The sequence below is a fragment of the Dama dama genome, chromosome 24, assembly GCF_033118175.1.
Source record: "Dama dama isolate Ldn47 chromosome 24, ASM3311817v1, whole genome shotgun sequence".
In the NCBI taxonomy this organism is placed as follows: domain Eukaryota; kingdom Metazoa; phylum Chordata; class Mammalia; order Artiodactyla; family Cervidae; genus Dama; species Dama dama.
The window spans coordinates 49899423-49923799 of record NC_083704.1 but is presented as its reverse complement, the minus strand read 5'-3'; the positions used below and the strand labels follow the sequence as shown (position 1 = coordinate 49923799).

General features: G+C 51.7%; 1 protein-coding gene across 5 annotated transcripts; it reads right to left on the bottom strand.

Moving 5' to 3' along the window:
• Positions 1–1163: 1163 nt before the first annotated feature.
• On the bottom strand, positions 1164–22524 carry WNT5A (Wnt family member 5A). 5 transcript variants are annotated; one of them, XM_061128339.1, is made up of 5 exons: positions 21186–22524; positions 15152–15285; positions 13642–13892; positions 9217–9509; positions 1164–5937 (listed from the first exon to the last, which is right to left on the bottom strand). In XM_061128339.1, the coding sequence occupies exons 1-5, from the start codon at positions 21189–21191 to the stop codon at positions 5479–5481; spliced, it is 1143 nt and encodes a 380-aa protein (XP_060984322.1). In that variant the 5' UTR covers positions 21192–22524; the 3' UTR covers positions 1164–5478. The 5 variants fall into 5 exon arrangements, with proteins under 5 accessions (XP_060984322.1, XP_060984327.1, XP_060984325.1 ...); XM_061128344.1 differs by lacking the exon at positions 21186–22524 and adding an exon at positions 19361–19466; XM_061128342.1 differs by lacking the exon at positions 21186–22524 and adding an exon at positions 17276–17352.
• Between the last annotated feature and the right edge of the window lie 1853 nt (positions 22525–24377).

Genomic DNA, 24377 nt, shown 5'->3' with positions numbered 1-24377 from the left:
TACCCACAGGGACCCCGCTCTCCAGGGTGTAGTCTTTCCAGACTTCTTCCGTCCTTGCTAGCTAACCGAGAGCAGGCCCTCACTGTGGACTCGAACCTGCTCTGAACACCCCGAACATGGCAACTCTTGTTCACAGACCCCGCAGTATAATATTCTCTCACGTCAAACACGGGCGCTCAGAGAGGTTATACAGCTTCCCACGGGGACAGCGCTAATGGCAGTACCAAGATCTGAACCCAGGGCGTCCGGCTGCAGAACCTATGTGTGTTTTGAAAGTATCTGTCTGGCTGGCTGCGCCAGGTCATGTTTGCAGCACGCGGGCTCTCCCGTCGTCAGTTGCGGCATCCGGTGGAGATGCAGAGCCTGCACTTTCGGCCGGGCTGCCCTCTAGAGGCTGCTGCAGCCCCGTCCTCCACATGGGGAAACTTGCAGGCGACTTCTTGGGCTCAGGAGTCACCCCGGGCAAGCACCCGTCCACCATCGGCCCTCCTTCCCCGCGTACTCAGAACCTCATTCCCTCCATCTCAGGCCGTGCTTCTCAGCTGGGGGTCGATTCTACTCCCGGGGGTATACTGGCCCCGGTGTCAGGAGACATTACTGCTTGTCACAAATGGGGGCCCTCCTGGCATCTCGTGGGTAGAGGCTAATGATGCTGCTAAACATTGCACCCCCACAATCAAGAATGATCCAGCCTCAGATGCCAAGAACGCCAAGGTGAGAAACCTGATCTCAGCTGGCTGGCAACCATGGCAACATCCAAAAGGGAGCCAGCAGAATATTCCAGGTGATTCAGTCTGTTTCCCTAAGACTTTATTCTCTCTTCTCAAATCATTCTTTCTTCTCTTCCGCAGGAATGTCTTCATAATCCGATGTCACTGTGCTAAATGCCTGCACTGTCTAACGATCTCCCAAATACAACTCTTATATGTTAGTAGCAGCAGAACAAATAAGAAATGGTGGGGAGTGGGAAATAGCTGTAGGCAAAAAGAAAGATAAGTATTTAGATACACGATAGATCCTTGAAATCTGACCATAGGATGTACATGCCTGAAATGTGGATATTTTTTCTGGATTCTCTGAGCCATCATCAGGCTCTAGGCCCACATTAAACTTCAGTCGTCATGAATACCATCTCTGCCAAACATAACACATGACTGCACTGATTTCATAAAATGATTTTAATAGAAAAGTAGTACAAGATATGAACAAAAATAAATAATCTTTATCTCATTTCTAGCCCAACAAATAGTACACTGCACGTAAAACTGGTCTACAACGCAATTTTCCTCATTTCTTGTTTGCCTCTGAAATACAGAGACAGCATGTTAATTAAATCTTCTAGATTAAAATTGATACATTTTTAAGAAAAAATCATACCGGCCTTTAATCATTCCACATCCATTTTTTAAAAGTTGGCTAACAAGATGCTGTTTCTCTAACATTAAAATATTATCCAGTCATCAGAGTTAAATATAAGGTCTGTGTGAATAGGTAAATTGGAAGATTCTTTTACTCAGTTTTAATTCCTGCATTGCTGTTTCCAATATTAAGAATGCATTTCATTGTCTTACTTTCAAAGTATAGCATCTGCATCTGGCTCTCACCAATCCACAGAGAGGGGAGAGTAACAAATACTTTTAAAAAAATAAATATTTTAGAAGTATATTTTACAGTGATAATGCAGTACTGCAGACCTATGCCTTGGTGTGTATTTGCATCATATATATATATATCCTTTAAGTTATTAGTACTTTTTCTAGCTGTCTCTATTTACATTATGGATCACTCACTCTTTGGGGGCTGCTTTTGCTAATGATCTCTAGGAGTCAGCCTGTGACAGTCTCTTATTTGGAATACTTGTGCTAGCATGTCATCTTTGATGATTCTGGTGGCTTGAATAAGGTCTTACAAAAACAAATTGAAAACTGTATTGGAAAATAGAACAAGCAGAGGGTTTGCATGGCCTACTGAACAGTGCCAGTCTCGGGAGGTCAACAGCTCAAAGAACTGAACAGATATACTGGACTAAAGCTTAAAACAGCCTTCCTTTTACTTAAGCCCATAATTACTATTTTGAACATATATCTCCGTTTGCTGCTGCCTGTATATAAATTTTTTGTTAATTTTCCTGTATTGGGAAGATCTTGAATGCAGTCCAGGATGAGAAGAAAAAAAAAAATATGCTGACGCTCCTAAATCGAATATATGTTTTTGCAATAAAGAACACTGGTCAATATACAACTGAGGAAAAACTGAAACAGATGTGGGTCCTAGAACCACAAGCGTTTGAATTTGCCCAGAAATGCTATTTTAAACACTCTATATGTTGGTCTACTGTTTTTTTGTGGAATAATGCATTCTTGGCATCCTTAAAAGGTTTCAACATGTTACAAGGTTATCCAAGAAAAAAGCAAGGGGCTAACGTATCAGTCTGTGCGTCGCGGCCCAGACTCACTGCGCCTTCAAGAAGCACGAGGGCTCGTATTAATTGCACTTAACACAACGAACCTTCAGTTTCCTTCATTCTCTGCAGATTGAGGCTTGCTTTTAATAAAACTACTTTCCAAGGGGCGAAGAGACACTCCATACACAGGAAGTTCAAATAGAGTGGCGCACTAGCTGCAGTGGTGAACACAAATACACTTTTTTTGCACTAAAATTCTGTTCATGGATAAAAGCATGTGCCTTTTCAGTTCTCCTCTGAGATGCTACAATACCAACACGCTCTAAAACAATTAAGTTACATGCATAATGCTCAAAGAATGTGAGCAATCCTATAACCAGCTTTAAGCCATCTGCTTGATTTTTTTGAGGAACATATATAGGAAAAGAGAATTCCCCTTTTGTTCCGTTACATATAGAAATCTTTTGAAGCTCCCAAATAGTTTGGTTTTGGTAAAATTCTCCACTCTTCTATTATTCTGACATGTAGTTACCCCTAAACTATCCCTCATGTTTTCTCAAAAACTCTCCACATGAAGTATCTGAAGGACAATTGAAACCACTTACCAATATACAAGTAATATTTTATTTTATATTCTATCTTCCATTTGGCATAAGCCTTTCAATGTTTGTTTTTGAACCAGTGAAATATACAAATCACACAAGACAGACATATGTACATTAAAAGTACAGAATAAAGGCCATAGAAGATATACATAATATCTGAATGACAAGTAGAATATTTTACATTAAATAGTTTCTTTTAAAAACTAGGATTGTTAAACTCAACTCTCTTCATAAACATGAATCACTAGAAAGGAACAAAAAATCTGGTTTAGCAAATAAAAAAAATTACTTCATGGTTTTTGTATAATAAAAACCAAAAAAGTGACATTTTAAACTAATTAGTGCTTTTTACTTTCAAGATCTTTTGCTTGCAATTCACTGCAGCTGGGGGCAGGGGGAGTGAATATCCTTGTGCAATAAGAGCCGCAGGTGGCCGGGGTGACCTGAGGGCCACTGAGCCTGTGAGGGCTGCAGGAGAACGTGTCTCTCCCAAACTTCTCAAACAGTACAAGATGAGAACACAGGTGATGGCACTCTTTGCAAAGAGATGTCCTGGTTTTTTGTTTTTGTTTTTTTAAACTAGCTAAAGATGTTGTGAGCTGGATTTTCCCTAGGGACTCGGTACAGGTGCCCTCAGGTCTAACGGGCACCAAGTTCCACCCTGCAGAGTGAGCAAAGGAGACAGAAATGCTGACAGCGTGTCCTCTTCATTCCCACCTCTGTAATGAACAAGTAATGCCCTCTCCAGAAAGGGTTCAGAAAACGAGGCTGGAGAACCAGGGGACGGAGCAGGGAGACCAAAGAAATCTTCCAACCACCATGCCCATGACTAAGACCTTCCAGATTCCTCAGAAACACAGCTCCTTCGTGATGCTCAGCATGTAATGGCATCAGGGCCACAGCCCGAGCTCAACTTAGAAACCGTCGGGGGAAATCCCATTTGGATTGCAGTGGAGGACCACAAGGCTCTAGACCGAAGAAATAACCCCAGAGTAAACTGTAAATCTAAATCACTGGCTGCACTGATATATAATTATATTTATATATATATATATGTATGTTATGTACAAGAGACTGAGCTATCAGGTACCATTGAACCAATCCCCCCCTTATAAAGCCAACTGTTCAAGTCCACCGGGAACAGTTCCAGGTACACCTGCAGAGGAACAGGAAGCGTCAGTGGAGAGTCTGAGCACAGGATCAGAAGACAGAAATGCTGCCACACCTCTGTGAAGCCCATTCGCCAAGTGATGTCATGAAAACATAGAAGACTACTGTTCCTCGAAATAAAAGTTGTAAGGGGAATAAAATCCCCAAGTAGCAAGCTGTTTTCCAAGCGGAGCTCCTAAGGTTTCATTTCCTGTCCTACAATCAGAGGGGACCCGGTGGAGCTCCGCTTGGAAACGAGGCCGCAGCGCAGCAAGGCACGGAATCGGAGGGGGCTCGGGGTCAAGGAGGGAGGGCGGAGGTCACTTTTTCCCCTCAAATAGGTTTTCTGCTTTGGTGCAGGGCTGAACTGCACACAATTACCTTGTAGTTCGGGCTGAGGATCTGTGAATGGAATTCATGTGTTATTTTCATTATTATCATTTATTAACCAAGTATCCCTAAGAAAATTACAGTATATTTTCCTTTATCGCCAAGCCAACCTCTCTGCCCTTCTCCAAACAAAAAGTCTGGTACCAGAATCATTCAGGGATCCTTTTCCAAGTGGATAACCTGATTCTCACAACAGCTTTGAATGTTAAGTCAACTGACTCAATATAAGGAGTTGTTGTTTTTTTAATGTCTGGGGCTTCTCTCCCTGCTCCCCAGGTTTCAGTAGCTAATAGAATGCACCAGCTGTAGATGGAATGCTGGAGGACAGTGAGACATGTGATAAACCTTTCTTAAAGGGAAATGAGATTCTCATTCTTAAATTTTAAATACATTTTGGAAATACTTCAGGCTGGCAGCCCCGGGGAAAGACCGGGGGTGGGGTTCTCATTGTTTTATCTGTTTCTCAGGCCCTCCTGGCTTCCCCAGAGCACAGAACCCCTTCTGGTCACAGATGCTGAGTCATGCATGGCTCTGCCCCCCTCGTGCAGTGGGGTGCCACCTGTCCCATAGAACACTGAGACAAAGGAAACAATGTTTCCTTGGCCTCCAGACGTGCACACATCTCAGCAAGGGCATGTTTTATCCCCCCATCCATTATACCATCGAAACAAGTCTTGCCTTACCTTTCCAAAGATCCACAAAATAAATATTTTCTTGGTTCCCAACCCCCTTATTGCCAAATAATAATTATAATATTATTAACCACAGAGTTCTCAGATGGGAACAGGGGGTGGAAATGGTTCTGGTTGCAATTCTTGGGGATGGAAAACACATTAAAAAAAAAAACCCAACAACAGAATCACTGTACTTTCTATAAATAAGTGGGTCCTGGGAGTGGGGCCGGGGGGCGGGCGGGCGGCGGGGCGCCCACTACTTGCAGACGAACTGGTCCACGATCTCCGTGCACTTCTTGCACTTGACGTAGCAGCACCAGTGGAACTTGCAGTGGCAGCGCTCGGTCTGCACCGTCTTGAACTGGTCGTAGCCGCGGCCGCAGCACATGAGCTCGCAGCCGTCCATGCCCTCCGACGTCTTGTTGCACAGGCGGCCCTGCGTGCCCAGCGAGCCGGTGCTCTCGTTGCGCACGCAGTAGTCGGGGCTGGGGTCGATGTAGACCAGGTCCTGGGTGGTGGGCGAGTTGAAACGGCTGTTGACCTGCACCAGCTTGCCCCGGCTGTTGAGCCGCATGGCCGCCGCGCTGTCGTACTTCTCCTTCAGGGCGTCGCCCACCTTGCGGAAGTCGGCCAGCTGCAGCCAGCACGTCTTGAGGCTGCAGGAGCCCGACACCCCGTGGCACTTGCAGGCCACGTCGGCCAGGCTGTACACCGTCTGCGGGGACAGGGGGCAGTCAGCGGGGACACCCTCACCTGGGAGCCCAGACCCTGGTCACCAGCTCAGCCTGGACCACCTCCCCCTCGTCCTCCAGACCTGGAGCCTTCTGTGGCCTTCTTTAAAAACTAGTCTGCAAAATAAATCCGTTCTTAGCCCCTCACTGTTACACATCATCATAATAAACTACCTGGTTTTGAATGGGAACAAGAAACAAAATTGTTGCCTTGGCTTCTTTTGTGCAGGGAAGTAGGAGACTGCCGTCAGATGATCACCTAGACTCCTGCCACCAGCAGCCTGTGAGGGAAGAGCTCTACCGCCTGCATCTCAGAGGAGCAAAGTGAGACCCAGTGAGGTGTGTTGCCAGCCCAAGCACTGGGAAGGAGGGGCCACGACTGGAACCCAGGCAGGTGGGCTCCAGGCTCACGCCACGGGCGCCCAGCTGGTAAGTGGCCAGGATTCAAACCTCTCCTCACTCACTGTTCGCACTGCCGTGGGGCGAGCCCTATCCTAGGAGCCTCCACACACTCATCTCACGTCCTCCCAGCAAGGTTGTAACCTGGGCGGGACTGGACGAGGGCCCAGTGACGTAGAGAAGGTGAGTGGCCCAGATGGTCACACAGGCCGGATAGAGGGGGACCAGGCCTGGATCTCAGGTACTCCTGCTTCCTGCACGGCCCCTACCCTCTGCGCAGGCTGAGAGCCTCCACCCTGGACCCAGGCAGACACAGATTCTGTCCTGCCCCTGCCCCTGAATTTAGGCAAGGGCATCACCACGCTGGGCCTCCACTCCCCATCTGCGAAGGGCACTGTGATGGTCCCAACCTCACGGCAGTGTTACAAGGATAAGACCAAGAGATGCTGGCTTCAGCTACTTACAGGCAGGATGCACTCAGTGAACCTGGTCTGCAGGGTGATGAGGGCATGGTGCTGGGCCCTCACCAGTCCCTGGTGCTGCAGTAGCGGCACCCATGGCTCTGGGAGGCGGGCACTGCCTATTTATAGGGCCGCCTGCCCCGTGCCGTGCCAGTGAGCCTCCGGAGCCGTGAGAGGCAGCTCCTGCCCCAGCAGCGACCCTTTCCCTCCAGGGCTTCAGAGTGGCTTTCCTCAAAGGGCAACTCAAGCGTACCCCCTCCACATGAAGGGTTTCAGGTCCTCAGCTAGTGTGGGAAAGGGTTTTGCAAACGTAATTAACCTTTACTCCCCTTTGAGGAGAATCGGAAGCTAGATTTCCTTTCTAGGAGTCTAATACAGTTTCCTGACCCAGTATCCAGCTTTCCTCCTCTCACCCCTACGATCCTGGAGGAAAACCATCTTCTCTGTAACCTCATCCACCAGGATCAAGCAGAGTTCACGGCTCCAACTATAACATTTCCAAAAAACCTATGTAGAAATGCCCATGTTAAATGAAATTATATTGAATGTGCTTTTCCCACTCTCCAACCCCAACTGTCTCCCCTTGGAAGTGCCTTGACCTGCTCTTCTTGGTTCCTAAGCTCCTGTGATTTCTCTCCAGGACAGAAGTCTAGGAAATCCCCAAAGAAGGCTGAAAGCACCAGAGAGGGACACAGTAGGGCCCGAGTCAGCCATACCTCTGTCCTGGAGGCATTTGTGGTCTGAGACGCTGGGCACCCTGCATGCAGATTAAGGGGATGTGTCCTGGATAGAGAACAGGACCAAGGTGCTAGGCTGCCGAGACAGTGGGGTGGCCGTGCCCACTCCGAGGCCTGGGCCGGCTGCAGGGGGCAGAAAGTCCACCCCAGGTACAGGCACCCCAGCAAAGGGGAGCCTCAGAAAGGAGAGGCCACACTCCCCTGGAGCAACCATCTGACCCCTCAGGCATCACAAGTAAGATAGGTCGAAGTTGAGAAGAAACAGGTTACCTGGAGGGATCTGGGTTATCTTCCACTTTCTAGGTGCTTTGCTTCATTAGGTCTAGTGACTCAGTTATCATTTATCAAGCACTTACCACTGGTTGACACTGAACTCAGCCCTTCGGTTGAGTGTTATTATTTAGAACTCAGAAGTGGCCAAGTGTTGATAACAAGGTTCATCTACTGTATGACCCCAGCGAGTCCTCATGGCAGCCCCAAGCGACAGTGTTAATGTCCATCTAACCGGTGAGCAGATGGGGCAACGGAGGCTCAGAAACAGAACAGGGTGTTAACCTAGATTTCTTTAATACCCAAACCTGCAGCCCTTTACCCTCGAGCTGCAACGCCTTAGTTTAAGGAAAAAAGTGCCTGGGCTGACAGCTCCATCCCCTAATTCTCTGCCCTGGCCTGGAAGTGGTTCTCCAGCCTCAGTTTCCCATCTTTCACACAAGGGTGTGTGGCGGGAGGGCTCTCAGGTTCCTTCCTGTCCCTTGGATGTTACTCTGTGATTACCATTCCTGTTCCTCACCCCAAAATACAGAAGAGTGAGATCTCTGACCAGAAAGTTCCTGGCACCCACCTTGGGTTCTCTGAAAAAAATAATGGTCCTGGTTTTCAGTGCTGCCAAAGTTAGGAAAAGTTTTCACCCCTTCATTTTAAAGCAGCCATAAAGTGCCATGTGTTTAACCGCAGGAAAAAAGGGTCTTTTTAACTATTGTGAGGGAGCTTTTCACAGCCCCAGTAGGGGAAGGAAAGAGTGAAACGGGATGGGGTGGCAGGCAGGCTGCCTTGGGAGGACTTTCTGTCTGGACACTTCCGAGGCCCTCTCTCTTCCCTCCATGGGCCTGATCATCAGACCTACGAAACTCCACACGGTTGGAAAGTTTTCCTAGAAAAGCTCTTTTTACAAACCCTCAATCCATCAGGCCTGCTGTCCCAGGACACAAGGAGGGGCACAGAGAAGGGAGGAGGTAGCCCGGGTGCTGGGTGAGGGCTTTCTCAACTGGGCACCTACTGAAATAACTCCCTCTCCCCGATTTAATCGCAGCCACAAACTTGTTCCAGGGAGGAGGGCTGCGAACCTAAGCAGCATGTTTAGCTCTGGCCTGGCCAATTACACTGGGGACTAATTAAAGAGGCGGAGAAAGATCTTTCTCAGACCACTGCAAGCGCCCCTTGGCTGGAGCGGGCCACAGCGGCCTGCTTCCGCTCCAGGAGGCCTTTCTGGGGTGTGCACCCCTCTCCAGGGAGGCCTGTGGGGAGCTGGCTGAGGCGAGTGGAGGGATAGAGAGGAGCAGGCAGGGGGGAAATAGATCGGAAAAGCTCGGAAGAGAGGCGGAGACAGGAAAAGAGTGTCGGAGAGCCAGAGCCCCGGCCCCTCCCAGGCGGCGGACCGGACACTCACCCGGCGGCCGGCCTCGTTGTTGTGCAGGTTCATCAGGATGCGCGCGCTCTCATAGGAGCCCTTGGCGTGGATGCGCTCCCGCTCGCGGGCGTCCACGAACTCCTTGGCGAAGCGGTAGCCGTAGTCGATGTTGTCGCCGCAGCCGCCCCACAGCCAGTCCCGCGGCAGGTCCTTGGGGCGCGCGGCGCGGCTGCAGCCGCAGGTGGACAGCTCGCCCTCGCGGCAGGCGCGGCTCATGGCGTTGACCACCCCCGCGGCGCTCACCGCGTACGTGAAGGCCGTCTCGCGGCTGCCTGCGGGCGAGGGCCGGTCAGCGGGCGCCCCCCTCCTCCGCAGCCCCGGCCGGCGAGCACCCCTACCCCGCTCCTAGAGGGGGAACTAGAAAGCCCCAGGACCCAGGCCCTCCTCCCCAACACGCAGAAACAACCCGGGAGAGTATTAACACCCACCCACCCCACCTCTGCTCTGGTCATTTCAGAGCCCAAGGCTGGATGCTCAGAGACCCATGCTCTATACACCTCTTCGGAAAATAACCCAAATGCCTAGAAAAGAAGTCGCCAAGGGAAGAAAACACACAATTGGGGAAAACTTCTTGCACTTATTTAACATTTGTTTCTGTTTTCATTCTGAGTGACCTACAGGAGGGGGGCACAGAGGCTCAGAGCCTCTGAAAGCCCTAGGCCCCCAGGGAAGCCAGACCCTGCAGCGCTCCTGTGGCCCCGCCGGTAGTAACCTGACTTCCCCTTCCTCCATCTGCAGCATCAAGTCTGACTCAGAACAAGGCTCCTGACTTCCCCAGAGGCTATTTCTCAACCGGTTCCTAGAGAGTTAAAATGAAATTCTTGCCTCTTCTCAGTTCCCAAGCTGACCAGCCTGATGCTTCTCACTCAAGAAGGTGAGTATCTTACTTCCACAACAGCCTGCCGTTCTTTAAAGTCACTTCTGCGACTCCCCAGCAGCCTCTGACTCCAAGTGTCAGGAAAACAACAAAAAGGGCGGGCGGGGGAATACAGTCTTAAGGAGAAAAGAAGAAAAAGGTTCTCCTTCCCTAAAACTTGTAAAGAATATCTTCCTGTCAAACAGTTCTCTAGGAGCCCTATTTGTATGGAGAAAAATGGAGATGAGCAGAGACTACCTTAATTTCCAGTTTCCACTTGTACCTAGAGACATTTCTACCTGGAACAAGAACTCACTTAATGAAAGTGTTATACTATGAGGGAGAAAGGGTTAATACCCAGCCAGCTGAAGCTGGGCCTGGGGGCAGGGGGTGATGAGGGGGCCTCATTTTCCTCAACTATAAAATAAGGGTATTGAACTAGATGCCCCGGGGGAAAAGGCCCCTTCTGACACTGGGATCCCTGTACCAGGATCAGTTTCTCTTAAAGAGCTTGCTAATAATTTTTTTTTTGGGGGGTGGGGGTAGGGAATCACAACAGCAGCTGACCACAGTACTCAAGGGCCATCCTGCAGAGGGTGGTTCTGCCAACTCAGGGAATCTGCAGACGGCCCTTCCTTTGGGCTTCTGCCCCTCAATCTGCGACCACTTGTGATTCCCCTCTCAGAAATGGCGATGGCTCTGATTTACCAAACCTTCCCTCCCACACTGTAAAAAATGAATAACTTGAGGAGTGTGCTGGTGGTTGGCAGGAGGATCCAGAAAGTTCCTGTGGGGGTGTTCCATCTATCTAGTTGAATTAGCAAGGCCGAGAACATCAAGGGAGTGGTGAGAAATGAGGAGAGCAGACAGATCCTAGGGAGTGATCTGAGGATTAACACTGATAGTACAGAAAATCCTGTGGACGGGAGACTTGTAGAATACAGAGGTAGCTTGAGGGAGAGAGAAACCCTCCTCTGGAGACAGAGGAGGAGAAAAAAACACTGTCCTGCATACAGAGAGCATCAAAGGGGTAGTATACAAAGCACGACAGTGCTATCTTGCCCATTTTCTTTGTCTGCCCCAGAATTCGAACCTGGTAGCGATCTCTAAGCTAGCTGGTCACTGCAGGGAAGGCGTCAGCATGAGACGTGCTCTTTGGCTGCAGCGTGGGGACTCAGTCATCCTGGAAGCAGCCCTGCGTCCGGTGACAGCTCCTCCCTGAGAGAGCACCCTCTCCTGTCCTCACCCTCTGGGAAACGGCGCCTTTCTTACACATCTTTTCACAGCAGGCAAACAAAGACAAGCGGGAGACAAAAGCTGGAAGGAAAGACTTAGCACGATGAAAAATGAGCAAGTTTTCATACTGAAGAGGCGACTGTGTACAGCGCCTGGACTGGCCTCTCGAGAAAGCAGGTGAGCGCCTGGGGTGGCAGCCTGGCCCCATTGACACTGGCCCCATCACAGCGTCAATCTGGGACGAGAACCAGCTTCTGCGTCCCTGGTGAACGCCATGCTCTGGAGTGGGCACCCACACACTTAGCATCAAAGGTGTTTCAAAATTTCCCTTAGCTCATTCTCATCTAAGTAGAAAAGTGAAAATGAAGTAACTTTTCCACCGTTGGGGTGGGGTTCAGGTTCCTCTTCCATAAAAATCTATTCTGATTTTTCTTCTCTCCAAGGCCCTGTGTTCAACCGTGAGCCACCCAGCAGCAGCTCGCTGCTCTGAGAACTCGGACACCTGAGGATCCTCTGGTGAGGAGGGCTCCCTCCTCTGGGGCCATCATGAGCTTCCACTCCTGCCTACTTCCCATCAACCAAGACGGTGCCACACAGCTAAGGACCAGAGAGTCTACTTACAGGGGACAATTAAACACAGGCCTTTGTACCAAGGTTTCTGCTTGTTCCCTGAGGAAGCAGGCTCTTTGAATCTTGGACCACATTTTAAATAAATCTTCAGCAGAACTCAAATCCACTTAGCAAATGATAGCTTATTCTGAACATTTTGGCCCCAAACAGGCTACATACAAAGAGGATCTTAAATCAAAGCTGTATTCCAGTGACTACACAGAAAAACAGTTCCAATTGCTGTTTTCCTTCCTTGTTACCATCAGAGGTGTATGATTTTCACTAACTCATACACATGGGAAAAACTCCCAAAGTCTGAGAGGAAGGCAGATAGAGGGAACACATAAGGCAAAGGTTTAGAGAAAGCTGAGAGGTTACTGTGATATAGCTGACAAAGATGTTTTTGGATCACTCACAATATCATCAAAATGCAGGAGAATTAAATCTTCACTACAACCCAAGTTAACCACATAAGGCAGCCCATATTTGAGGAAAACTCCTGTGTTCCTGAAGCTTAACTCCTAGATTCAGGTCCCAGAATATGCGTTAGCACATTTTAATCATTAACAGGAAAGCCCTAGGAGGCTCTGTAGGCTGAGGCTGCAGACCGTTCTCCCATTCAATTAGGGGAACGGCTTCCAGTCCTGTATTATTTTAGTTTATGAAGCTGCTTGGCTCAAACATCTACTGACAACTCTTTTTTTCTCAATGAATGCACTTTTCAGGGTTTTTTTAAAAAGCATTTTATCCATCCGTGACGGACATTAAGCCAACTTTTTATCTTGAGTTAGTATAAATAGTTAATTGCTTTGATAAATTGCTTCTTATTTTAGGAGTCACTGCAGTCATATTAATTATATGGGCTTGTTTGCATAAAAGTAAAGAGACCAAAAATATTCACTAGCAAACACACACACGACCACATCTGTCAGACTGTAGCCTACACTATTCAACCAAACCAGAGGCAGACTGATTTTCCAAATTCTTTGCCTTTAGCCCAGTTTTGGTGCCACCTTCTCCCTGAATAGAATAACAAGTTCAACAACACATTTAAAAATAAAGAATTGGACTGTGAATGATACATCGAACACTCGTAACGTTGCCCGTTGAAGCAGGTGTTCTTATATCAATGGCCAACTCAGAAATGTAAATTGGATCACTGCTAATTAAAATTCTTCCTGGGACTAAAAGTAAAGTGTCTAACACATATATCTCGATAGATAGCTTTAAGAAATATCTATATTAGGAAAATTAAAACCTTACGTCCAGTTCATCCAGCATTGTGTAAGATGGCAATTTTCAGTTTGATGCCTGGGCCATCTAAATTATGACTTAGGAAACTTCTAATAGCTAAAGAGTTTTGAAGTTTAAGGACAGAAACGACTCCGCTTTCCCCATCTACTTTTTTAAAACCAAAATAAGTGTTCTGGTACTATGTTACACAAAATGCTTTTTAGGAAAATTAAGTGATCAGAAAAATGAAGGTGTCGTTGATGCCCACCCTCTCCTGATCTAATTCATGAAGCCCAAAACTTATCATTAGACATCTAGAGCACAGGCACGAACACAGCCATAATGACACAAGTCCCAAGCCACTACCCTGCTGGAAGAGTCCCATCAGATGAAGCTTGTAAGTAACACTAGAGACGTTTCCTAGGAGAACAGTTTCTATATATTTAACAATATCTGAAACGATTTCCTACCGATCTGCATGACCCTGCCGAAGACAGAGGTGTTATCCACGGTGCTGCAGTTCCACCTCCGGTGTCGGAACTGATACTGGCACTCCTTGATGCCCGTCTTGGCGCCCTCTCCGATGTACTGCATGTGGTCCTGGTACAAGTGGCAGAGCTTCTTCTGTCCTTGGGAAAGTCCTGCCAGTTGGCTGCAGAGAGGCTGCGCTCCTATGATATATACTTCTGACATCTGAACAGGGTTATTCATACCTAGCGACCTAAAAAGGGGGGGAGATGTGCATTCAAGATTTACGTGAACTCTCAAGGTGGGCCCCCCTGAAAACATGTCAGCAATACAGAAGTTTAAGCACACAGATGCTTTTTCTCTCCTGCTTGTCCTCATGACAAAGTATGAGACGGGCTTCATAGAACTCCTCTGTTTAAACTCCACTCAGAAAACGGAGGCATTGTGTAGCCCCCATCCCGCCATCTGGCTTCTCAGCTACAGTTTTCACTCTCCTCCTTGCCCCTCTCTGCCATATACCTGAACCAAAATTTCTGATATTCCACACCAGAAAAGGGGGTAAAAGGCAGTCTGGGGGGATGGGCCTCTGACATGAGAGAAAATGACTCACTTTGCCCCACAAATTGGACCGATCTGCCTTGAAAATGTATGAATATGGAAAGCAGACACAATTCGACACGGGTAGGAGATAGCAGTTCCTTTTGACTGATGGAAGAACAGGAGGACAAGTATACAGACGGAAGAAAATTCACCCTGTTCTGGACGTTTTAAAAGGGCTCCTTATGTGACTGAGGGACCCAAGACAGAGTATCCGGGGAACAGAAGTCATGTTTGACAGAAAAACGCTGCTCATTTACAGTTTTAAAAAAAAAAAAAACCAGAACGCCGTCAAAAATAATCCTCTAGATATAATGCAGTCTACCTCGAGGCCCCTACCAGCAAGAAACCCGCATTTAGGGACACTGAACTAGTCAAGGTAACCTCTTTTGATTAAATTTCAAGCCCCCAGTACTTCCCCACTTGGAGTTTAGCTATCTTCCTAGTAACTCTGCCTAACTCAGACCCTGAAAGTTAGTAACCTCAAGTGACAGAAAATAAATGTTGGAACTCACTTTTACTACCTAGAGGTAGCAAAAAGCACATTTTATAGATAGGCTTACAATTATTAGAGAAGTGAATTCTGGTTTCCCTTAATTACATGATGTGTACTACAAGCATAATCTGAACCTCAAAAAAAACAAAAGTTAAATTTATAGCTTCTATTCCCTATGGAACTAAAGATAAGCTTCACTGTTAAAAATTAGCAAAAATTCACAAAATTTAAAGAAAAATTTGATTTAAAGATACATATATGTTTATATATATACACATATATAAATATATATATATATAATATATATATGTGTGTATTACATAAATGCACCCAGATTCACGACTGAGAATACTGCAGCATTCATTATACAATGCAAATGAATCTTAAAGTAAAAGAATATGCATATAGGATAAACTTACCACCAAGAATTAGCTTCTATTACAACCTGGGCGAAGGAGAGAAATATGGCCAAAGCCATTAGGAAGAACTTGGAAGACATTGCCCTTCCAGCCGTCCCCCAAGCAACTCCTGGGCTTAATATTCCAATCGACTTCTGGAGAGGGAAGAAAGGAGCAGATGTTTATTGCCTCTCAGATAATTTTCGAGCATACAAGTTTAAACAACGGAAGTATCCGGGGTCTCTCAAGTTTACTGTTGATTGACTGCGCTTCTCCTCCGTGAGTTTTTTGATGGCAAGATATAGGCAGTTTCTTTTTCCAAATTAATCCACCCACGCAACCTCACCAGGAAATCTGATTTCGCTGGGATCCTGCGCGCGGGGCACGCCAGCGATTACAAACATGTCTCAATGCTGTTGAGTCAAAGCCCCGGTGCCAGGCGCTGCCTCCTTCCTGCTTGCTCGCGTCCTGCACCCCCTCGCTCCCCTCTAGTTCCGCGCTGCGCTGAGTCCCTCCTCGGGAATTCACTCGGGGACCCGCTGCCACCCTCGTCCTCTCCCCGACCTGGGCCGAGCAACAAGTGGAGCCGGAATTAATTCCATGGGCGAGAGGAGCGCGAGGGCGAGTGGAGCGCGCCGCCGGCGGCTGCGGAGGAGGCGGGGTGGCCGGCGCGGGGGTGGGGGGTGGGGGCAGCACGCGGGAGGGAAGGGCAAGGGGTGGGGGGCGAGGCCCCCGGGAGCGGCGCGCGCGGGAGTGCCCAGCTGGGAAACGCAGCTCTGAATTAACAGCATCAGTTTCATAATCAGTTTACGGCCCGCTCCGGGGCTAGCCGCTTCCATAGCGGGAAAGGCAGCCTGGGTTTCCTTAGACCGCTCTTCGGCCAGACTGGAGTGGGGAGAAGGAGATGGGGGCGCACGGGGCATAAGAGGGTGGGCGAGCTGCTCTCCCAACGCAGGAAACCGGAAAACAGTGCCCTCTCCTGCCTCCGGCCTCCGCCTTGGAGTGTATCCCAGAGGAGGGATACACCCTCCCCCCCCCCCCACCCCGGTCGCGCTGTCCGAGGAGAGGGGCTCTCTTCCCTCCCCACAGCGCTCCCCCAAAATCTGATTTTCTCACTCCCACTACCGCTCCCTCCAGTCCCCACTTCTAGCAGCTGCCACAGAGAAAGGGGAAAGGAAGCCGAGGGGACTCGTTTCCTTTGGTCCTGGTCTGGAGTCGATCATCTCGCCATCGGGGCACCTTGAGTGTGGTCTTGAAACTCCACTACCCCACCCTCCAGCCCAATTCGGACGCGGTTGGGTCAGCCCCGCAAGATGAGGGTGCGGGGTGAGGCCCCGGCCCCTGCGAAGGAGCCCCCGGCTGGGCCAGAGATGCGCTGGCTCCCGCGCCTCGGCCGAGCCCCTGGATTCCAGGGCGCAGAGGGCCTCGGCAGCGAAGGTTCCCGTCGTCAAGAATTTCGGGGGTAGGGGGCGGCCTCGGAGGCATCTGCCGCCGTCCTCCCCACTGGTGACTTCTCCACCTGTAGGCGGCAGCGGAGCGAGACGGCGGCGGGTGGGAGGAACGGCTTTCCAAAATCCCCTTTTACATCTCTGATAAGAGTAACCCTGCCGCGCTGCGCCACCCTTGGCTGCCAAGGGAGCCCCTTCCTCGGAAAAGGAAAGGTGAACCTCCTCCAGGCTGCAGAAGGGCCTGGGCTGGAACCGGCGCCAGAAAAGACTGGGGGGACCGAGGCAGCGGTGGAGACGCAAAGGGGGTCAGGAGCGCGCCCCAGCGTTCCCTTGCCAGCCTCCCTTTTGGCCTGGATTCCTCAGGGCTTCTCTAGAGGAAATGCTTATGCGGTCCCCAGTGCCCGCCACCCAGGGCTCCGCGCCCGAGGCCCACTCATCCCTAAAACGTCGCAAAGCTGGGGGGCGCATCCCGCAGAAGAGAAGCCTGGGGTTTCCCCAGCCCAGGAGAGAGAGAAGGCTCGGTCTTCCTCCCCACCCCCGCCCGAAGTGTCAAGTTTCCTCCAGGGGAGGGGGTGGCTCGCGAGGGCTGCCTCTCGCGCGGCCCAAGCTGCGAAGTCAACTCTCCCCATCGGGGGCCAAGGCCGCGCGCGTGCACACACTCATACACACTCACACTCTGGCGCATTCATACACTCACTCGTGCACAGACACACACGCTCTCCGACGTGCTTCCCAGGCGGAGGCAGAGACCGCGCTGCGGGCCGCGCGCACTTTTCCAGCTTTCAGACGGGCGGGGCGCTCGAGGCGGGGCTCGGGCAGCCGAGAAATTGATAACAGATTCCCCGGATTACTGCGGATCTCTTTGTTAGAGGAGAAGCCACACAAACCGATCCCACTCTTGGCCCGACGACCTCGGGGAGAAGCCACTCGTTCACAGAACTGGGGCCAAAGTGGGAGCGGGGCAGTTGGCTTCCGCGACGCGGGTCTCTAAGCCCCGGGCTGGGAGTAGGCCGGAGGTGTCCCGAAGGGAATCTGCTGGGAGAGCCCCGCGAGTCGCGTCTCCACTTAACCCGCGCGCTTGCCCGGAAACATCTTGGCCCTCTTCCCGCTCCAATCCCCCATGCAACCCAGAAAAGGCCCCACAAGTTTAAAGACTGAAGGAACCCACAGCCAACTCACTGATACACCGAACTGTAGGGTAAACGTCCCTGCCTGTTTACCAAGAGAACTGATCCGAAAAGAGGACAAAATAAGACCTCTCCGGAGACCGTAACACCCGGGGTAAAAGTTCTGGGTAGAAGCTGAATTCACCAAAGACCGGGCTAAAAATTTGGAACAATTTCAGGGTCCGAGGAAATGGACTTTGTAAGGATACTTGGAATCTGTTTCTAGCGCGCGTCAGAGAGGAGGGCTGCGGGCATTTGAGAGGTTCAAGCGCAAGGGAGGGGTGAGGTGGGGGTAGGGCGTTTGCGCGCCCTTGTTTCCAGCCCCAGAGCAGATCCACGTAGAGTCGGCTTATACTGTCTCTCCTCCAAAGCCTTCCCACCGGATTAAAAGCGTCCCTAACCCTTCTTTATCAACTGGTGTGCGGGCCGAGAATCCTCTAAACTCCGTCACACGAGTTTAGAGGACTTTGGGGGGCGGCAGAAAGCCTGGGAAAGCACGCCCAAATCGGAGGCCAGAGGCGCCTAAAAAGAAATTCCCTCGAGGCAGGGAGGAGATTCTCTCCCCTCAGCCACTGGCCCTACCTCACTCGGTCTGGGCACCCCAGCCCCAGCCCCCAGGCCCTAATCTCTGGGAGCGGAAATGATGCAGAAACTGGGAGAAGAAATTAGATTGACCTGGGCTCGTGGTGGCGAAAAACACAGGAAACTCTTAAGAATCTCAGCCCTTAGTGGGAGATGTATTTTGTTTCCCTCACTTCAATCTCTCCCGAAAGCAAGGAGAGAGAGGTGGAGAAAACTGCAGGAGAAAAATTCAGTGGCAGCCACAAAGTTGGGGACTGCGGGGAGAAGCAGGAGGGGATGGTGGGCTGAAGGGAGGTCCGCTTTGGGGGAGCCCGGGAGGAGCCCGCGCTCCCCCAGGCCTCTAGCCTGGAGCAAGAGAGCCCGAGCTGCCCCAAGCCGCCCGGATGCGTCCACAGCACCGAGGGTGGGAAGGGGTGGGGGAGCCGAGAGAGGAGGTGGCGGAGGGAGTTCCTTGAGCCCAAATCAGTGGAAGGAAGGTGTGCAGCTTCTGACTGCCGTGACTCAGAGGGACACCAAGTGGGGTACCAGGGTGTCTCCGAGGGAAGGACAGTGGTCAAGTCTAGTTCTCTCGCTGGCCTCACCTCATCCATCCTCAGACAAAATCTCCAGACTGCAAGACAACTCTCTCTCTCACACACACACACACTTGGGGGGACAGCGGGAGGAGATAGAAACTTCACTTCTACCTTCCCACACAAGAGGTCTAGCCTAGCTCTCTAGGCACAGGCTCTCAACTCTGTCCCAAATAACTGTTTGTCCGCGGAAGGAAAGAGAAGGAAAATTACAGAACGCTCCAACACCCATTTTTCAGAGGTGATTTCAACTCCACTTTTTAATAGACAAGAAACTGAGGCCGAGAGAGAAAAAGAAGCGCTGGTCCTCGGCTACAGGGTGAACCAGTGAGGGCATCAAGACCAGACCCGAGACTTCCTAGGGGAATGCTCCTGCTCCTTGCTGTGCCCGGGAGAAGGGGTACTAACCCTTCTTCCACTCGCCCGAGCCCCATTCGCTGGGTCGGACACTTGGCCCCTTACTAATGCAGCCGCGCAGTGCAGGATGTCCTCTGGGGGCCTCCGAGGGGCCCTCCTTGGAGAGTGGGACCTGGCGATCCGAAGGGATGTTCTTGTAAAGCCAGAGGTGGGAGGAAGAGGCGAGCAAGCTGCCTGACCGGCCAAGACGCAGGCTCCAAGATGTCCTACCCCAAGGCAGCCAACAGGGGGCAGCCGGCACCGCAGAGCGACAAAGAAAAAGGCAGAGGACTAGCTGAGCTCTGGCGGACGGTGCTAACCCCTTGTGCACCAGAGCGCTCGGTTGAGCGGAGGGAAACGCAAGGGACTCTGACCAAGCCTCCTGGGGAGGGAGGGTCTTCCTTTGTGGCACCGGGCCTGGCTGAGGCTATAGTATGTACAAGACCCGAGAACAACTGGCCCTTTACTCTCTACAACATGCAGGGCACAGATCCACACACTTGGACACACAATCTCCACTGCCTGCACACCCTTTGCTCCCCGCAGAGTTTGTCTAGAAGCAAAATCTCTGCATCTGGCCTGAGTAGCCTTGAACGTTGGCAGGAGGGCAGCGGGTGAGGAGGTGTGATCCCACCACTGATTCCAAGTGACTTCCAGACAGCAAGCTGTTCATTTAAAGAAAGACTGGAGGGGAGAAGGGGCCCCCATGCCAGACTGCGATCGGAGAGGAAAACAGGCCACGGGATCTCCAAGTTGTGGGGTTTTTATACACTTTTTTTTTGGGGGGGGGGGGGGGGCGGTGCTTTAGGAAACATCTGAATTCCAATCCCAAACTTATTTTCTAGAAAACTTGAGAGGAGAATCAAGAAAAATGAAAATAAGGATCGAAGCTTGGAGAACAGAGAGGAAAAACTGTTTGGAAAATAGCTAGTTATACTGCAGGAAATGTTAACTTTTCGTAAAAGTGAACTCTCGGTGACCCTCGGAGTGTGTGACTCGGCTTTAACATACAACTGACAATTAAAACAAACAAGAGTTCACAAACTGCCCCCCGCCCGCTCTCCCAACCCGGAGGCCCAAATGTCTCTAAAGGACAAGGAGGATTCCGCGCGGGGGGCCGGGTGCGCTCTCCCAGCGGACCCACCCGGGGAGAGCCACCACCTCCAGTCCTCCCCACCCCCATCACCGCTGCAAAGTGCGGAGCTCACCCAGTGGCGGCTAATAATGCTAATAACGCGACCCTGATCCCTGCGCCAGGGTGCGAGCTGGCCCCCTGCCAGGCACTCTTAAAGGCACAGGGCCTGCTGCGCTTGGGTTCCCCGGCTGCGATGAGCCGGCAACCTGGCCTCTGGCAGCAGAGGGCGGGGGTACGAGGCTCAGGAATAGTCGGCTCCTGGTCTGGCTTCACGGTCTCTCAACCAAGGAGTCCCCTTCCTCTTTCTGAGCCCCGGCCACACACCCTCTCGGGGTCCGCGCCAGTGGGCGCTTGGTAAATATTTGTTGAATTGAATCATTATCCTGTTACTGAAATATACATAGTAAGATACACTTGAGTTTCTCAGGGCAAAAGGAAAGTCGTCCGCGGACCTCTCTCAGTTTTTCTGCGCTGTCTCTACCCCGCTTTTTCTCCAAAGTCTAAAAAAGTTTGCAGAACTTTTGGTGGGACAAGAAGAGGTCTGTCTCCCGGGAGACCGAGGTAGTGCACGGGGATGGGGTGAGGGCGAAAGGGTAGGGGTCTCTGCCAGCTACGTGGGGGGTTCTAGTGTCTCCAGAGGTAGGAGAAATGAAGTGGGGATAGGGAGAGGTTGGGGGGGAGGTCAGTTAACCTCCAAAAGAAAACAATGTAAAGAAAAAAAAAGTGATGAGCGTCGGCGGCACACAGAACACCTACCTTCATTGCGAGGGGGAGGGGGCGCAGGGAGGAAGTCCCCACCAGAGCCGAAGAATCCAAGCGGAGCGGCCTCGTTAAGCCTGCGGAGACGATCCTGCGCAGAGCTGCGGCTTTCTCCACGGCTCGTCCGGCAGGCTCTGGGGACTGGAGCCTAAGCCGTCACTAGCGTTCGAGTTTGGGTGTCCAAGCCAGAGTAGCGCTGGGATGCGCGCGGGAACCGAGGGGGCGCCGAAGTCCGCCTGCCGGCAGCAGGAGCAGAACCTGGCCGGCGCGCAACAAGGGAGCCACGGGTCCGGCGAGGGCGCGCAGGCGACTGTTCCTCGGCGAGGCGCTCCCTCTCCAACGTCCATCAGCGACGGCGGTAATTAGGGCTTTCCAACCCCAAATGTGGGCGTGATTGTGCAAAAGACTTTACAACAAATAATAAAAAAAAAAAAAAATTCTTCACAAGAGGGTGAAAAAAAAAAATGCCCCACCACTCAACTCTGGCCCAGGGCGGGGGGTGGGGGAGGTGATCCCTGCGCCCAGGTGCCTCCGGTTCATTCACACTAGGATCCTGCAGACTTTTGGCGGCTCACGCCTCCCGATAGCCAGCTCCTCCTCTAAGAGTCTGAGTCTGTGGCCGAAACGTCTGCTTCCAGGCGCTGATCCCGCGGCCGCGAGCGAGTGTGTGGACGTCTGTGTACACACACAGACACACACCCAAACACACCCCCCCACACACACGCGCACTGCAGCTTGGGGGCCACAGAACAATCAGACGCACACGGGTTTTTCTCCTGGAGATGCCGCTGAAAACGCTCCAGTCGTCATCCGAGCTACCAGAGTCAGCGCCAACTTTTGTCCTTTCATTTTAGGGTTTGGCAAAAAGGTGGGAGCAAACTGATAAAAGTCGTCCCTTAAAGTTCTGCCTCTGGTGGGTTCGGGGACATGCGCGACTGCCCCCGGGGGAGACACCGGTTTCCCCTCCCCACCCTCTTCTCTCTCTCTTCTGGTTAGTCCCCCTCTTTCCCCCCGCCTTTCCAGGGAAAAGGGCGAAGAGACGCGAGGGCCAGGGGCTTCGCTGAGGCTCTTCAGCTCCGGCGGTCCATGGCCGGCGTGGCTGCCCACCTCCTCGTTTGGCGCCGGGGCCGGAGGGGCGGGAGAGCGGGCAGCGGGAGGCGGGCGGTCCGGGTCCGGCAGCGGCGAAGGAGCTCGGTCGGCAGAGGCTGCACGGAATCGGACTGCGTGCAGCGGAGGCGGCGCCTGGGAGCTTGCAGCAACCTTCCACGCGATCCTGCGCCCCGCAGACAGACTGACCGACCGCAGGGACCGCGTCCCCCCCCCCCCCACCCCCCGGCCCTCCTGGCCAACTGCCTCCTCCTCTCCCTCCCTCTCTCCGGACTCCTCTTTCCCCTGGTGTTCTCAGGAAAAAAAAAAAAATTAAGTTGCAGAACCAAAGGCGGCTGGAAAAAGAAGGGGCGGGTGGGGGGTGGGGGGGCGGTAGACAGGAGGGGAAAAAAAAAAAAACCCAACTTTGCCTTTGCGCATGCGTGGTGAGGCCGACCTATGACAAAGTCCGCAGGATTTTAAAGCCGTACCACAAGCTGGGGTGCAGGGGGGGCGTCGGGATACACTCCCAGCAGGAGACCCCTCCTCTTGGTTTCCCATCCCCCAGGCATCTGATGAAAGAGAGAGGTCCACTCCTTAGCCGCAGCCTGACCGCCGCCTGGCGCTCTGCTCTCCTTCCAAAGCCGCCTACCCGCTGGAAGGTGAACCCCAACTTCAGCTTGGACCCCTTGGCTCGCCTGTCCAAGGCTGCTTGCACTAGGCTGCACCGGGGCTGCCGCCATGCCACGGAAGCTCTAGGAGGACCACCTCCCCATTCTTATCCCTGGGGGAGGGTCCCCAAGCCCCTGGGCTGGAACGAGGGTAGTGTGCAAGTCCTGCACCGCCCCTAGTGTAGCATATTTGGGTACTCGATGCGCGATTGAGCATCTGGCTGTGACCCAGTGCATCTAGAAGCGACCCGTGGTCCTGCCGGTTGGATCTTGACTGGTTCCCAACCTCAGGTGAGAAGTCTGCAAAGTTCGGCAAAATCGGGTTCCACTGAAACTTCCAGGCACTTCCAGACACCTGTGGTTTGGGGGGTCCTGCTTGGGCGGGGTTGACAGATGTGTCCCCTACACCCAGCACGCCAAGGGCGCCACCCAGGTTAAACCATGCCTCACCCTGGAGCTCGGTTCCTCTTCTCAGCCCTCGCCATCCCCAACCGAAGGTGGAAGGAACACCCACACCCCACAGACACACATACACATACCACACACACATACACATTCCGTTTCCGCAGTAACTCCAGCATGTACCTGACCTTAAGGCAGGTAGGATGGTAGCTGTTTGTTCTTTCCATCCCCCACTCCCATCTCTTGGCAGACTACCCCAGGGCATCGCCGCCTGCGCTTCCCAAGTCCCTTCCTGACCCTGACTTGTCCTAGCTGACTGCACCCCTCCAAGGCCCTGACCTGCTGGGCGCACCAAAATGGCAGTGTGAGGCTCGCTTTGTTTCACCAGGGGTGCGCGCAGACCTAGGGGCCAATGCACATTTTCCTTAGATCCCCTTGGGACGCAGCCCATTCACCTGAATCCCCTTTCCGCTAGACCTTCTCTAGGCCTTGACCACTTGGGGGGCTATTTTCCAATTTATAATCTAGCCTTAGATCTGCCCTTGGGAGGGAGGGTGTAAACAAAGGGGTCTCCGCTGGCATGCCGACCCCCTCCCCCGCAGTTCCCTCGCCAGTTCCTTCACCCAGCAGTTGCACCCTGGCTTCTCCCGGCCTGGGGAGCACACTCTCATACCAGGCAGGCGCCCCAGTGATGCCCCACAGACCCAGTTCACCCACGGAGGCTCTGACAAGTGGCCAGAAGTAAGCTGACTAAGAACACAGTTCCCCTGGTGGGGGTTGTCACCCAAGTGCTGAACTCCGATGTTTACAAGATCCTACTCCCAGAATTTGCCCCCCACATACCATCAGTCCAGAAACACCAGCTTCCTCACCGCAAACCTCTTTTTAAACTTGTTAACCTCTTTTTAAACTTGTTATATTCTGAATTATCTGAACAATCGCCTTCTCTCTCCCGTTGCCTCTGTTTGTGTGTGGACACAGCCCCAGCACTTTTACTTCCTGCTCTGCTGGGTTACGGCTGAGCATAAAC

Bases quoted from the DNA above. Each gene is read 5' to 3' on its own strand.
- WNT5A (XM_061128339.1), bottom strand. The intron at 13,893-15,151 runs GTAAGTTTATCC...CCCCCTTTTTAG, and splicing joins ATAGAAGCTAATTCTTGGTG to GTCGCTAGGTATGAATAACC. The intron at 5,938-9,216 runs GTGAGTGTCCGG...CTGTCCCCGCAG, and splicing joins ACAACGAGGCCGGCCGCCGG to ACGGTGTACAGCCTGGCCGA.